This window comes from Primulina tabacum, chromosome 18 (assembly GCF_025594145.1).
Source record: "Primulina tabacum isolate GXHZ01 chromosome 18, ASM2559414v2, whole genome shotgun sequence".
Classification (NCBI taxonomy): domain Eukaryota; kingdom Viridiplantae; phylum Streptophyta; class Magnoliopsida; order Lamiales; family Gesneriaceae; genus Primulina; species Primulina tabacum.
Genome location: NC_134567.1, coordinates 30844736 through 30861109, shown reverse-complemented (window position 1 = coordinate 30861109; position 16374 = coordinate 30844736). Strand labels below are relative to the sequence as shown.

Here is a 16374-nt window from a genome sequence, read left to right as displayed (position 1 = left end):
TTCTAGCAAGGCAAAATTTAGAATTGGAACAAGAAAAATAAGGGAGGGTTATTGTATTTGACAAGTACGGATTGAATCAATGAGCGAGACAACATGCACTTTGAAAATAATCACAAATCGTTATCTTTTGAGCTCCAAATTGAAACCGATAGTAGGCTTCTCGTTTTCCATCCTAATACAAGTTTGTTTTTGCCCAATCCCTCCACCCTGTAACCATCATTATATAATCCTATTAACAAATTAGCTTGACAATGGTTTGCGAAACTTATATTTATTGGACAAAATCCATCCGTCGCCAGCCGTCGCCCCCAAGAACACCCCTCGTCCTCACCGCGGCCACGGTATATACGGTCCAATGACCCGGATATTCGTGGACCCAATAAGACCCGCTCCACCAATGCTCGTGCCCGGCCTTGCATTGGAAACCCGGCTTCGAGTGAGTCATACATGGCCGAGTAATGGTGTAGTGTGTCCATGAACCGGCCCACGAACCCTTCATCTTCTGTTGGGCCCATTTCTTCCTCAACTAGGGTTATAAGTCGTGGGCATAGGGTTTTGGCCCCTGCCATAAAGGAAGCTATGGAATTGGGGGCCCGGTAACTAAAATGTGGCAAGTGTAACATACAATTTATTACAAGGGCTTCTCCTCTGACTAATTTTAAATTAGACGGTTTAAATGTTTCGTCCGGATCCAACCTACATTGGTGGAAAGAAAACGGTTGGCCAATCGAAGCTGCGAAAGCAGTTAATCGTCGGCCGGTTTCTTGGACGGTGCTGAACGATCGACGACCTCCGCCGCCCCTCGACAAGGCTGTAATTCTTAGATGTGGAGTTGGAGGGCCATCTTTCCTTGAAACCAAGGCCTGCATCAACGAGGCCCATTGGATTCCCTCCATTATGTCATAGTCCACAATGTGGACCCGCTTATCATGTGTCACAGCATCCAAAATCGCCTGATTGGCCGTAAAATGCCCAAATTTGACATAAGGTGACACATCTTGTAGCAATTGAAACGCGGCTAGAACATCCGTCGGGTGGTGCTCCGCCTTGTAGTGGTGGTTGCTTCTGCACTTCCCGTGCACACCACCGGTAGTCACCCCCCCGTCTAGCAAACCTTGTAAGGCGTCGGTGAAATTGGCAGCTAGTCGCTCCATGTTGGTACCTTCTTTCGGCGACACCAACTCCCTGAGCCGAACCAATATCACCCGAGCCAATTCACGACACTTACTCGTCCCCTCCAGTGCCTCAGCCGCCGCCATGAGAAGGTGGATGAGCCTCGTCCCCTTGAAATCCTCCATGCTATTGGATTCATCATCAGTCTCCGTGGCATAGCACTCGGGGGAGTATAAATCGTGGCACTCCTCGTCTATGTTAGGCCTAACATTCAAATTATGCAACATGTCACTTTCATCCATCATAGAATCGACGAGGTTGTGGAAATCTTCCTGGCCGCCGGAAAGCGCCTCCCAATCAACAACGGGCGACCATGCATTCCAATTGCACCCATCATCAGTTGAGGCGGAGGCCGTGGTGGCGGCTGTGGTTGTTGTAGTGGTGGTTGTGGCACTATAACCAAAGTTTGTAAAATCGAGATCCATAAGCATAGCCATGACTAAGAAATAAAATTTCACTCGATGAATACAAAAATTCAGAGCTTCTCGAATGGAGAAAAGTTACTATAATAATCTGAGAGCTTTGCTTAAGGCAACGTTGTTATGTTTGTATAAAAATGGAATGAATTGAGGAAAGAGATGATGCTAGAGACAGTGTATGTTGGAAGTGATTTAACATTGGTGCATTAATATATATATATATATATATACACACACAAAAGAATTTGGGAAGAGTCATTTTCAATTAAAAATAGGGATTCACTAATTAAAATCTTATAATTTAAAGTTATTTAAACAAAATGATTGATGCACATTCGTAGCATAGAGTAAACAAAAATATAATATCAGTATTGTGAAATTAAATTATATATTTGGATTTGTATTAAACTCACAATAAATAAAATCTTGAGACCATTTATTCTAACTCTAATTCTAATTAGTCAAGCAATTAATGGGGAAAAAATAAATAAAGAAATGGATGACATGGAAGGGTATTCTCATATCCCGAAATATTTTAAAAAAACCGATAGTTCTACTTCTTTTAGGCTATTTATATTTAATTCTTTGAAATTTCGCCGTCTTATATTATTCCTTTTGGATGTCTTCTTTAACTTGCCTGTCCGAATAAAACAGCTCTAGTTCTTTACATTCCGACCAGACCTTGAATCAAACAGTTATTAATCCAACATATATGCAAAGTCCAAAAAGTTTGCGACTAAATTTCAAATTATTAAAGCTAAATATCTGAGAACCAGTGGCATCGTACTTGCCTTGAAATCATCAAAGTGAAAACTCCATCGATAAATGAAAAGGTCTCAATTAATTATTATACTATAATGTCTGTTATGAATACGTGATCATGATATAGTCCAATTCCATTGATTGGAAAATTTCATTTACTTTGGAGTAATTTTAGGGCAGATTTTAAGTTTATTGGTTTGAAAATTTATGGAGTAGATCGCACTAGACAAACAATGTGTTAAAAGTTTGTCAGAAAATTTGTTGGTAAAATTAATCGAAGTCATAACCATTAACTCTTGCTTACTCCACCAATTTTTTTTTTTTTTTTGAAAAAAGCATTAGATACCTATTTTATTCATAGGTATGCTATGATATGGTTTAATGGTAATAATAAATTAGATGTGTTGACTAGTCTAAATGTTGCATTAATTAAATAATAATAGTTGATAAATTTTATATGACCCTGTCACAAGCCAGTAACATCAGCTTTGCCGGCTCGTCCGGCTTAACCCGTCTCCACCGTCCGCTCCACATGAGAGAATTCCCATTTATTTTCTTTTTTAATTATGATTATTACTTACATATATATGTAATTTCCATTTATTTTCTTTTGATTGCAATTATTGTGTATACATATATGTATATGATATATACTTCTTGTCTCATGTGACAAAAATTAAAGATTTAAAATGAGTTTATAATAGGCTATAATGAACTTCTATGACAATTAGGGTTAATCATTTTCGTTAAGCGATAACGAATATGAAGTAGTTGCTATAGAAACTCATTATGCAGTTACGCAGACGCAAGCCCGGGCTTGGAAATTGAATGTTATTAGAGCCGGTCACCGACATGAAACACCAGGAGATATGTGCTATGCGGGGCAAAGTGATACGCGCATGAGAGCCACCTCTTGAACTTGTGAGGCAAAGTGCTACATGACGGGAGCCACCTCTTGAACCTATAGCAGCCACCTCTGGATTCTCGGCTTTGGTGGATTGAAGGATCAGGCCGCGACGAGGACGTCGCGTTTTTTAAGGAGGGGTGATTGTGATACCTCTTGTCCCACATGATAAAAATTAAAGATTTAAAATGAGTTAATAATGAGCTACAATGAACTTCTATTTAGTTAATCATTTTCGTAAAACGAAATACGAATACGATCGTATTAGATCCTTTATATATTTATTAAATTAATTTGACAGACATAATCATTTAATGCACATATATTAAACATCTTATCTTCCATTATATTGTTTCTAAACATATTTAGTTAGCCCACCCATGTCTACCCTTGCCATAAAAGTTTTTTATTGTATTATTTTAATTGATATTCGTCGAGTGATTTAATTTATTTCATTCCTAATAACAACATTTCATCCGAAATTTCACAATTATTATATATAAAATGTAAATTTGTTCCATTGATCCGATCATCCCTAATATTTTGATTGGGTGGTTTTAAAAAATGGATGGATCTTTTCTAAAGCACCAATGGTTTTAAATTTTGCTGTACATTAGCCAATATTTTATAATATGCCATTAAAGAGGAGGAAGAAAAGGCCTTTGTTGGAAATAAATAGATGACGTCTAACGAAGGCGATGGGTTTGAAAAATACAATTTTCACCAATTTAAAATTAACAAAGTTCTCCATTGTTCAATCACATCCATGGCCCCGTTTAAAGAAATCATCTTCCCAAAATTAATTATATATTGTAAAAGATAAATAAATTTATTGCCATTAGTTTCATTTTAGTGACTCTTGACAGGGAAATATCACAAGTCAGAATTTATGAAGATTACAAGAATGCAATATCGTTCCTTAATTCTAAAGTTAAACCTAGATTTTATGTTTCAAATTCTGCCATAATCCTACTATTAAATTGTAATCACGACTTGTGAATGGTGATACGAACCACCCTTATTTTGAGAGAGAGACGCGAGTTCGAAAACACGTAAAATCGTTAATGTAATAAAACAATCCTATGAAATTAAACCTCACATAAAATTCAGATATATGTCTTCTTAATAAAAGTGTAATTAGCTCACAAATATATTCACATCTATATAGTGTACTATATAAACGCACCCTTGTAATAATTTCTTTAAATGATTGAAAAAAAGAAACAATTTTATATTATGCTACTTCCGTCCCAATTTTACTGGGTTGTCTCAAATATATAATCTAATTTCTACGTTTGGTTATATTTTTTCTTGATTATTAACTAAGTTTTGAAAAACATACAACTATTTTTTTTACATGAATTAAATAATGATAAAATAAAAAGTGTATATGTAAATTTATTTATATAAATATATGTGTGGAAAAATAAAAAAAACAATTTTATGTCATATTATTTATGTAATTAATTATACACGTGGAAATGTTGGCGCCGTCAAATTGGTTGAAACGACACGAAGTTTAAATAATTTTACGGCCGGCATGTTTTCTGGGAATGAGGCAGTCATCTAGCACGCCGGTGGGTACACACACCACACCATAATAAACAATTAAAATATGAATTCATTTTTTTTTTTTTGGCTCTCTTTTGCTCAAGTAGATAGATGATGTGCCTCTAGTTTATAATTTAAAATTCGGAAAATTAATTGTTTAATTGCTGAACTTGTTGATCGATCGTCAATTTTTATTTGTAATTGATTTAATATACCATTGATGGCTGCAACAGGGGATTGGGAACGTTTTTATTCAGACATCATGTGTCTGATTTGATGGAGTCGATTAATTTTGAAAATTTTCAATTTTCGGGTTTATTGTATTTTCTGGTTGGTGTCGGGCTTTTTTGGGTTGGGTGTTTGATTTTTTAAAAAGCTTATAATTGGTTTGCCTTTTTCTACACTTAAATAAATTAATTGAACAAGTAATTAATTTACCTTTTCTGAAATAGTTCTATTCCTAGTTCTTTGGTCTTCATTTCTCGTAGCAAGAGTGAGTGAATAAGATTAGGCAATTTCAAATTATTGTTTCAAGGAGTTGGAAATTACCGATTTTATTTCTGTGCTAAGACGAAGCAAAAAACGAAAACAAGAAGCAGAAAAGATCAATATCCGATTATCGGTTGCAGACTCTAAAAATTCCTTGTGATAATTTTTAAATATTTTCCAACATAGTTATTACTAGGAAAATACACTTTCGTATTATATTTTAATTCAATATAATATAATTTTAAATATTACACACGTTATTAGAAACAACTATAATAAAATGACGAACCAAAAATTTCTCCAAATTCCTCGAAATAATCACCAAAATTAAATTGCCAACTTCTTATAATTTATTAGTAACAATATTTATTCTATTAAAGCTAATTAAAACACTGATACGTTACTTGTCCTCTCGGTTAAATTGTAGTACAACAAATGATTTTGCTTTTTATTTTTTGTTTTATTCTAGAATTCAAATGAAATACATATAAAGAAAGTGGTTGAATCATTATTAGTTAGCATTTCGCAATAATTTATTTTAAGTATTTTTAAGTTTCTAATCAATAAAATATTTATAAATTATATATAATAATTAAAAAATAATTAAAATAAACTCTCTCAAACACTATCTAATAATAATAATAATGATTCCTTCATGTTTATTTGGCATCCATGATAATTTATATATTAAGTTGGTAGGTTATCTATGTACATGCCATTTTTTTTAAAAAAATTTACCCAATTTAAAAAGACCACCTTCCGAAGTAGTCGTGAATTCTCTAATCGTACAAACGGAATGACATATGATTTAGTACTGTTCAGAAAACGACCAGCAATATTTCACAGAAATAGTATTATGTAATATAAGGACAATTTGGATCCCTTTGTGGCCTTGTTTTTCTATGTGGATTCATTTGTGATTAGTGACATCTTAGAATTAACACAAAATTTACCATATCTCCAACCTAATTCAACCCAACTCAATTCATAACAAAATATTGTTTTATATTAAAAATATATTTTTTTTATGGTGAATATAGATCGGATCAACACGTGTAAATTCGTGACCCTCACAAAAGATCTACTCTAAAATTAATTGTTTCAATTAGCTATTAAGTTAATTGTTATACTATGATGGATCTATCTCTTATTGTTAATTCTCATCATTGCTATCAGAATCGAAATTATAAAGACCATTGTTGAATGAAAATTCATTCAACATTGATATGATGAAAGGTAATTCTATGCAGAAGTAGGTTACGTGGCTTAGGCTTGTAGCAGTGACAGAAGTACAGAACTATTTATTGTCTCCAATGCCAAGCTCATATCATTGAGGCCACAGCTACTTAATTAAAAAGTCTAAAGTTTCATTACATAACAATTTAGGAAAAGACAAGATCATTGTTGTAGATCATACCCCATCTCTACTAGTCTATACATTTAATAATGTATAATATAATATTTAAATCAATATCAGTAGCTTATGACCTAAATGTCGAAATAAAATTTTTCTTTGTTTTTTTTTTTTCCATTCTTTTTAATTAGCATACACCGTCTCAACATGAGCATCAAATCGCATACAATAACAATTCACTCTTTGGAATTTATACTATACATTAAATATATATTGAATGGATTAAGTTGAAATATGTATTTCGAATGAAATCATTTTGGGTATATTTGAAATTTAACATGCAACTACTATTGAAATTATAATAACTTAAAATATAAAATAAATATGAAATTCCATCAACTTTGAAAATTCAAACATGTCAAAGAAATTAAATTTCATCGATCAAAGCAAACCTACACTTGAATTTGTTGTAATGACCAGTGGTTCACCATACTCAAAGATCGCGTTTATCAAGAAACTTAGCAATGAACCAATTACTTTATTGAGACATATATGCACTTGAAAGAGAAAAAGTTAAATGTAAGATCTTACGGCCGCAGTAATCAATCCATATTTAGTTAAAATATTCTTGGCTAGAGCCTGGAAGCTGTGATCAGAAATGAGATGCAGACTGAAGTTAAACAGGATGAAGCGGCAAACAAAAACAAGCCCTTCATTCCTGCGAACAAAGCGGCTATAACAAACACAACCACCACGCATCAAATCAGGGAACACTCTCCCCCCCACCCACGCGCCCGCGCGCACACACACACATTTACACCATCCCTCGTTCATGAAATTGCATCCGATATCGGCAACATTTCATTTCTTAACGTCCTAAAACTTCGACTTGAGCTCCTTGTAACCATGGATTCAGCAGTAGTACCATCTTCTACTGTCCACGACATATTTAAAGTCATGCAAATATTACTGAAAGTATGAGCTTATATACAGCCTAGCAACGATATTGATGGGCCCATCGTCCCCACCCACAGCATGCAGAGCAATGGGGATTTTTGATAGGAGATTCACTGTGAGTGGAAAAACAGCAGGCTTGTGTTGGATATCGTGACCAATTAACTCATTTTTCTGTGAGTCTTCAAGCTCTTCCCCCAAATTTCCCAGAGAATCCAAGTCTAACTTCAAATCAGTTGGATTTATCAGCAAAGCAACTTCTTCAAGCACCTTGCACTTACCTGGGCTAGTTTTTCGGTTTGAGCGTTTACCCATGGAATGACTCAGTATCAAGGTTGAGGTTGATTCCAGCCACTCTACTGTCAGACCTTCGGTTTCATCATAATATATCCGGAGTTCAATCTACATTAAAACAGCCAGTGAGCAAAAAAGGCATGTTCCTGTTGTAAAAAAATTGACAATTTCAGAAGGGGAACAAGTCAAGAATGAACACTCACCGCTAGTTTGGAAATATATATAGACATGAACCTTGGTCCAAGACCTAAAACTCTAGCCTCCGAATATAATATCTGCAGGAAGGGAAAGTTCCAATTTATGCTTAAAACGCAGCAGGAGAAAGCAAGGAGTTAAATAGGATAACATTTGCACAGAACGAAAAACAGTAAATATATAGCAATAATAATTTTTGGCACAAAGGTTAGATAAATAGATCATCTAAGGCATACACTGCGAACCAATTAACTGAATCAGCCACCACAAGAGGATTTTATGACTGGTTAATGAGAAGAGCAGAGCAGAAATTTAGTAGAACGTAACATCATAAGATCATCAAAAGAGATTGTGGAAAAGTGTTCATAATTTTAAAGGTCGATTTTGAAAAGTTTTGACACTAAACTGTAGAGTGTACTGAACATCTATTCAAGAAAGAAAGAAAACCGCAAATGTACTAAATTATTCGGCTCAAACCAAGTACAAAATTAATAAACTATAACCAAAAAGAAAAAGTGAAAGTACGGACCTCTTTCTTCTTCAGAAATAACCACATATAGAGCTTATTGGTTGCATCTTTTACGTGTCTAGCAGCCAGCTTCCTCTCATTGCAACGAGCGGCCACATCAGCAAGAGTTTCAGCACAAGGAAGTTTTAACTTTGAGGCTGAAATGGATAGAGCTTCTTGAGCTTTAACCGATCGAATTTCATGTTCGTCGAAGCACAAACCAGTAAAGCATCGGCTCAACACTTCATTTCTTATTGGGTCTTCAAACGTTCTTATACCCTCCAAATAGATAATTTCAGCCTCTACGATTGCAGCCAGCATACGGTGTACCAAAATATCAGGATATCGACGCAATGGAGAAGTGAAATGAGTGTAGCGCGGAACAGCCAGCGCATAGTGACCCCAATCAGTATCAGTGTACCTCAGATCTCCAGTGCAAAAGTACTCAGCTAACTGCATTGGCCTTGCGGCATAAGACATCAAAATATTAAACAAGCCTGGGTCGTTCTTAAGTTCCAGCCTGATATGCTCTAATGACCGATGAAGGTCAACAGAGGATGAAATATTCAATGCTAAACCATGCTTATCACAAAAGGATTCAAAATCTTTAAGTTTCCGTGAATTAGGTTCTGGATGCCTTCTAAGTAAAGCATGAGATGGATAAGCTCTAGTTATCACTTCCGCAGCTGTCAAGTTGGCCAACAACATAAACTCTTCCACCAGAAAATTTGAGTCCTTTCTCCCTAAGAGCATAGTATCATATGGCACGCCTTCTTCATCAAACAAGAAAACTATTTTTGGGCTTTCAAATGACAGAACCCCACCCTTAAACCTATTCAATTTCAACATATTTGCAAGGTCATTAAGGATTTTTACAGATTTAGTTACATCACGCCATTCAAATTGGCCATACAATTCAGGCCAATGATTCCTGCATTGACTAAAATCCTGGACATCAAAGGCACCGTCAATGATTTCCTGAGCATGCTCGTAAGAGAGCTTGCAACAAGACCGTATGATTGTACGGTAAATCCAGTGGTCTAGAACTTCACCCATAGAATTAATGCGCCAAAAAATAGAGAATGCAAACCTATCCACTCCAGGTTTCAGGGATGCTAAGTTATCTGAAAGCACTGGAGGAAGCATTGGTATTTTGTGTTGCAACAAGTAAACACTTGTTGATCGAATTTGAGCATCAATGTCTAAAGATGTGTTGGGTAGAACAAAATACGAAACATCAGCTATGTGGACCCCCACCCTAAAATCACCGTTTGACAAACTTTCAACGGATAGTGCATCATCAAGATCACTTGCCGTATCTGGATCTATGGTGAAAATACACAAATTTCTCAAGTCTCTTCTACTTTGTAATTCTTTGGGGGGCAGCTCCAGAGGAAGACGTGGAAGACAGGCAAGCGTTTCGGAGGAAAATTCAGAAGCTACGATTGCATTATCGAATAAAATTGCGGCAATAAGTGCTTCTACATCACTACCTCTACCAAAAATTTGTATCACACAGGCTTCTGGAATATAACAGTCTTCAGCCCAATCAACAACTTTGGCCGCAACTATGTCATTCTCCACTGTTAAATCACCCACTTCCAATCGTTTCTTAATGCTTATAGGTAAATTTACAACAGGGACGGTCATTTTGGTAAATTTGGGATCGGTTGGTGTCAGCAGAATGTATCCTTGATTCAGATTAGACTGATGTTTGGGCTTCTTAGAGTCCTTTCTTTTCATATCTCTGCTGTTAAACCACTGCTTTACACTCAAAAAACCAACAATACTGTCCCGCCGAGAAGACCCTGCAACAATGGCAACAACTCTACCAGTGGGCCTCCTTGATGGAAATAAACTCACCAAGTGGCACAACTTCTCACAAATATTCACAAGTTTGTAGTCATCACAATAGCATGGTTTGGTAGAATCGTGTATGGACGGCTGATCCGACACTCCATTCACATACCTATTATCAGCCATTGCTGCAGATGAAGAACCAGTCTCATAACAAGTACCATCTTCGGAAAAACCCAAGTAATCAACAGAACACACATGTTCAAAATCCAGTTCTAATTTGCTTTTTCCTTTTGAACTACCTCGACAAAGCATAAGGGCTTCACTTTGCTCTGAACAACTTGCTTGACAAGCACTCTCATCGAGAGTTTCATTCGGACCTTTCATCTTTGGCCACAAGGAAGGGGGGTCAATGACAATAGCTACAATGTCTCCTTCAAACTACAACAATCAGAATTCACCAAATCAAAAGGATGATTAAACGTGCAAAACTAACGGAAGAAAATAAATACAAGCATGTAGTAAACATCCAGAAAAATCAGTAAACAAACAAGAGAACACCTACAGCTCTATTCTGAGCCACCACTCCACTGATGAGAACATCAGTTGGTACCCCATCAACCTTGCAGTAGGCCTAAAAGAAGATAAGTTTAGTACTTACAATTAACAATCAAATACACAGGGTCACAAAAAAGGGAAAAAATAAAACAAAAAAGCTATGAGAGCCCACCTCAACTCTGTTATGAGCATTGACATGAAATAAAGCTCTCAATAATTCACCTTTCTGCATATTTAAAAACAATGATATTATGACAGAAAATGAGAATATTGCAACCAAATCTGACATAATAAAATATCTACATGTGCTTGATTTAACTTGCCTCCAACGCTTTACTAACGACATCTGCAGACAAATATGGAGGAAAATACTTTGGCCGAGTATGAGAATTGACACGACGGGGTATCAAAACAAGCCCATCGGTCTCCTCATTAACCAAACCCTCAGGGACGGATTTGGAAATTATGGATTCGTCTAAATTATGTGAAATCAAGGGCTGATTCTGTATATTCCCATTTACAGTTTCTTCGTTCAAATGCAATGTGGGAATTGAGCGGCAAACAAAATCATCATCAGCCAGTGAAATTTGGTTCCCGGATGAAGCCTGCTGACTTGATGAGATACCTCTCGGTAAAGTTGACTCATCAACTAATATCTCACTTACAGAACTAGAAGCTGCATCAAAATCCACAAGTAATAGAAACCATCAGAGCCTACTAAGTGACCGAGGGCAAGAAAATGTACCACGTGTCCAGATACAAGGACAACTAAATGTCCAGTGTAAATACGGAACCAGATGACTCTATTAACTTGGTAAATCAATGTACGCACAGTAGTAAGTGATCAAGGGCAAGAAACAGTAGCCGCATCCCCAATTAAATTGACTCGAATCGTTTGACTTCCCCCCACAATCCAAGAAATCTCATATCGGAAAACACTAGTTTCAAATCCCAGTTAACTAAGACTTGAAAGCACCATTAAAACCGAAGCAAGATAAATTTCCACACTTGTCCAAAAACCCAATCAAAAGAGAAAACAAAATTACCAGAAAGCGAGTAGTTTGTCTTGGATCTTCTCGATCGACGCTTCTTTTTCTTATTACCATCTTTAAATCCCCCCTCATCCACAAAATCTGTGGTATGAGTAGCAACCCTGCTTGATTCAACAATAACACCACCCATAGTTTTCGGATAAATCTAAAAGCGGACACCGAGATGTAATCAGATCAAAGAAAACAAAAATAAAATAAAATTAATAATCCTATGCAGTTGGGTCTTCCGTTTTCCCAAAAAAATCCACGGAAGAATAACCCAATATATGTATTCGAAAAATTAATTAAAGAAAAAAAAGAGAAGAGAACTGCAGAGTCGGAACACGAAAGAGATAATTGCATTTATGAGCGAGCATGTATTATAAAAGTGTCGAGGCGAACGTGATAATTGCGCGGACATTGTTAACAATAAATAATATTATCATAAATTCAATTAATGCTCTCCTCTTTCCATTTCCTTCATCTTTTTTCCCTCTGTTTTTAAAAAATCATTTCACAAAGACAACGAGTGTACAAATATATTGGACATATCCCCGACTATCCAAATATTATAGAATTCTTACTAGAATTATCTGACATTTCGAAAGAAAAAAAACGCTTAATTGATGACGAAATTTATAATTCAATATATATTAGAGTTGGTCTGTTGTGAAACGGTCTCACAAATATTTTTCCGTGAGACGGATCAACCTTACCTATATTCACGATAAAAAAATAATTTTAGCATAAAAAATAATATTTTTCATGGATGACCCAAATAAGAGACTCGTCTCACAAAATAAGACTCGTGAGACCGTCTCACACATGTTTTTGCTTATATATTATCAATGGAGTATATACTTTAAGGGTCCGTTTGGTACGTGTGATATGATAAGTAAATGATTAATAATTAGAGTGATTAAAAAATGAGATATATGGATTAATAGTATGATGGGATAAATAACATGTGTTTGGTATGCTTTTAAAATGATAGATTAATTTTATAAATTTTAATATAATAACCAAAATGCCCAAAATGCTAATTAAATATATATTCTTAAAATAATTGGATATATAATTAAATATTTATAATTATAATTTACATTTATTAAAATTAATTTAAATATATTTATTAGAAATAAATTTGTAAATATATATTTACTTTAATAATTAAAATAGCAATAATATTTTATTAATTTAAATGATTAAAAAAATAAATTAGAATTGAAAAAATATTTATTTTCAAAAAAAAATTAATTAACAAGATTACAAATTTATAAAAATTTAATTTAAGATAGATTTGCATTAATAAAAATATATGAAATTAATTTATAAAAAAATATAATAAAAATTTTAATATTATATTAATTATTAAATTTTCACTAATTTTAATTTTCATATTATATTGAAGAAAACAATTCAAATGTATCATGGTCAATATACAATCTTATAATGATCACTATTCAAAAATTATTAATTATCACACCCTTTGAGGAGGGATATTTATATATTCGAAAGACAACCACCAATGTGGCTTTCTTTATATTATCCATTTTTTTTATGCATAATATGTGTGCATATTAAATTTTATGATGTCAAATATAATCCTATTTAGTTTATATATATACACACACAATATTTTAAATTTAAATATATTAATTACATAATATCAATAATTTTAAGCGATTGTTCAATTACTCATGAGTTACTAATTTTAATAATTAATTACATAAAATTATGTTACGTGCATCGCACAAATGAAATACTAGTAAAACAAATGTTGGATGTAATGATTCTCTCTGCTGTGTAGAACGATTGAAACATGGTTCTTGAGCTGTTGTACGATTTAAAAGATTTGAGTTTCATTGTTACCACCGATTATAATTTTTTTGTAAAGTGACAAGTGTTCAGCCTTACGACAAAAATGATTTTGAAGTGTTTAATTTGTCATAATTATCGACAAAAAATGAAAATCCATAGAATTATCTTTAATTAGACAAAAGTTTTTAAAAAACTTGCGCTTTTTTAAAAGATTTTGAACAGTTCTTGTAGATAGTTGAACACCCTTTTTCCAGGAAGTGATTGTATTTAGTTTTCATGCGTGGTGAATAATGATTTTTTAAAAAAATAAAAATTCTGCCTATATATATATTTTTCATTTACGACCTTCTTTATTCTTCTAAATTATCATAAAACTTTCTTTTATTTAAATATGGTCAACAATAAATAGAACGTCTCTGGGGATATATACTCACATGTACTGTAGAATGAGATAATTTGATGTTGATACTGTACTTATATGATATTGAGAAAATTGATTTTTGATATCCAGGAAATAAATTGATTTTGTGGTCTTTTTAAAATATAAACATCACATATGAATATTTTCACAAACCCTCAATTAATATTCACATATTAAATATACATAAGATTTTCAAGTTTCTCACACAAAAGTCCTCGTACCCTCCTCTCATTCAACTTAAGCACACTTAGAAGTTAGATCCACCCATGGAGTTCTTCAAGTCCGTGTAACAAGGACACTCATCCAAGTGCTCATAAGTCCCCGACCGCACACAGTGACACTTTTCACAATAAATCTCACAATACTTGAGACACCATTGATGTAACCACGCATATTTTAGTCGCACAAAAGGCGATCCATCCTGCGCAAATGCTGTTTCGAGCAAGGAAGAGAGATGAGAACAAGGGCTGAGGACTAGAGTTGCAACCTTCATTTTTTACATTTTTTACGCTAAGTTCACTTGAAAATATACCGACAAGAGTGTTTTTACTGATATCTTTGTCAATTGATGTATGTTGGAAAATTGGCATGCTCAAACATGCGGAATTAATTTAATGCGTTCAATTCAAAATTAATCTGTATAGGTTATTTTCCTAATTTTCTTTATTTAGAGATTTCTGATAATATATATATTTAAAGTGGAGATGTGAATATTCAAAAAGAATCTGTAACGTACAAATCAGCAATATTTAATGCTCCTGATATCACCCTGATATTACTCTACTCGCGCTTTATTATGAAGTACATATCTACACACGTCACGTAAATATATTATCATTAAAACAAAATTTTTATAAGAACTAAATCAATCGAATATGTGATATTTAACTCGATCGGTACCAATTATAGAGAAAATTTTAGATCATAGAAAATAGGAAGAACTTGAGAACTTTCGTGGTTAATAATATTCGGATTATTAGAGGGAGATGTATGCTCAATAGTTTTACATGTTAGACAGGACGGTTGTCATATTAGATTATTACACGACTGATATATTTTATTTGTAAAAAAAAAAATACATTTACAAAGACAACATATGTTCCCGTTCGTAAAAAAAAAAATCCCATGTCTTTTTTCTTTCGGAAAAAATATTAATTTTTGCCTTTTTACTACTAATAATACTGTAATAGTTTGACAAAGATTTTGCGACTTAAAATTATGACCATAAACACTGCAGTAACATTACCACTAATCAGATTTTCGAAATCAGGAAAAGATTTATGGTTTATATTGGAAAAAGCACTTGCATATATAAACATGAAACAAAATAAATGAGGATTATTACATTTTTAAAATTTATAAAATAATGCAACTCCACCGTGATAAAAATTAGCTAAGGTTCCATCCCTTGTAAAATCAATTGATTAAAACTCCAATATCACTCGCAGAACTGTGTTCACAATATGACATGTAACATGCTAAAATAAAAGTCGAGACATGCCATATTTTTTTAATAAGTTCGTGTATCCATAAGACGAGACGATTTCGGTACAATTTTTTCATTCATAATATTGGTTTTTTTGGTCTTCTCCGTTATTGTAAATTCTCATAAAACTTTCTCTTATTTAAATATAGTCAACAATAGATAGAATGTTTCATGAGATATACTCACATGTATTGTAGAATGAGCTAATTTGATCTAGTAGATAGTTGATTTTTTGATACTCAGGAAATAAATTGATTTCATAATATGTTTAAAAGTAAACATCACATATGAATTTTATTGAACAACCTCAATTATTATTAATATATTGAACATATAACATAAGATTTTCATGTTTCCCACACAATTGCCTCATGCCCTCCTTCCTTTAACTCAAGGGCACTTAGGTTCACCCTTGGAGTTCTTCAAGTCCCTGTAACAAGGGCACTCATCCTTGTGCCCATAAGTCCCCGACGGCACACAATTACATTTCTCGCAACAAATCCCACAATACTTGAGACACCGCTTTTGTAAATGTGCCTTGGAGCACCTAAACGCGCATTTTGAGTCGCAAAAAGGCGATCCACCCTGCACAAATGTGGTTTCAAACAGAGAAGAGACAAGAACAAGGGCGAGTAGGAGAGTTGCAACCTTCATTTT

At 33.9% G+C, this 16374-nt stretch overlaps 2 protein-coding genes across 2 annotated transcripts; both read right to left on the bottom strand.

Annotated features, from left to right (window-relative positions):
• Window positions 1-110: 110 nt before the first annotated feature.
• Window positions 111-1747, bottom strand: LOC142533490 (protein NODULATION SIGNALING PATHWAY 2-like). The gene has a single exon (XM_075640293.1). The coding sequence runs from the start codon at window positions 1608-1610 to the stop codon at window positions 111-113; it is 1500 nt and encodes a 499-aa protein (XP_075496408.1). The 5' UTR covers window positions 1611-1747.
• A 5427-nt stretch (window positions 1748-7174) lies between these two features.
• Window positions 7175-12391, bottom strand: LOC142532541 (DIS3-like exonuclease 2). Its single transcript, XM_075638823.1, has 7 exons — window positions 12005-12391; window positions 11278-11634; window positions 11131-11180; window positions 10966-11034; window positions 8625-10841; window positions 8104-8175; window positions 7175-8008 (listed from the first exon to the last, which is right to left on the bottom strand). The coding sequence occupies exons 1-7, from the start codon at window positions 12138-12140 to the stop codon at window positions 7619-7621; spliced, it is 3291 nt and encodes a 1096-aa protein (XP_075494938.1). The 5' UTR covers window positions 12141-12391; the 3' UTR covers window positions 7175-7618.
• Window positions 12392-16374: the final 3983 nt, after the last annotated feature.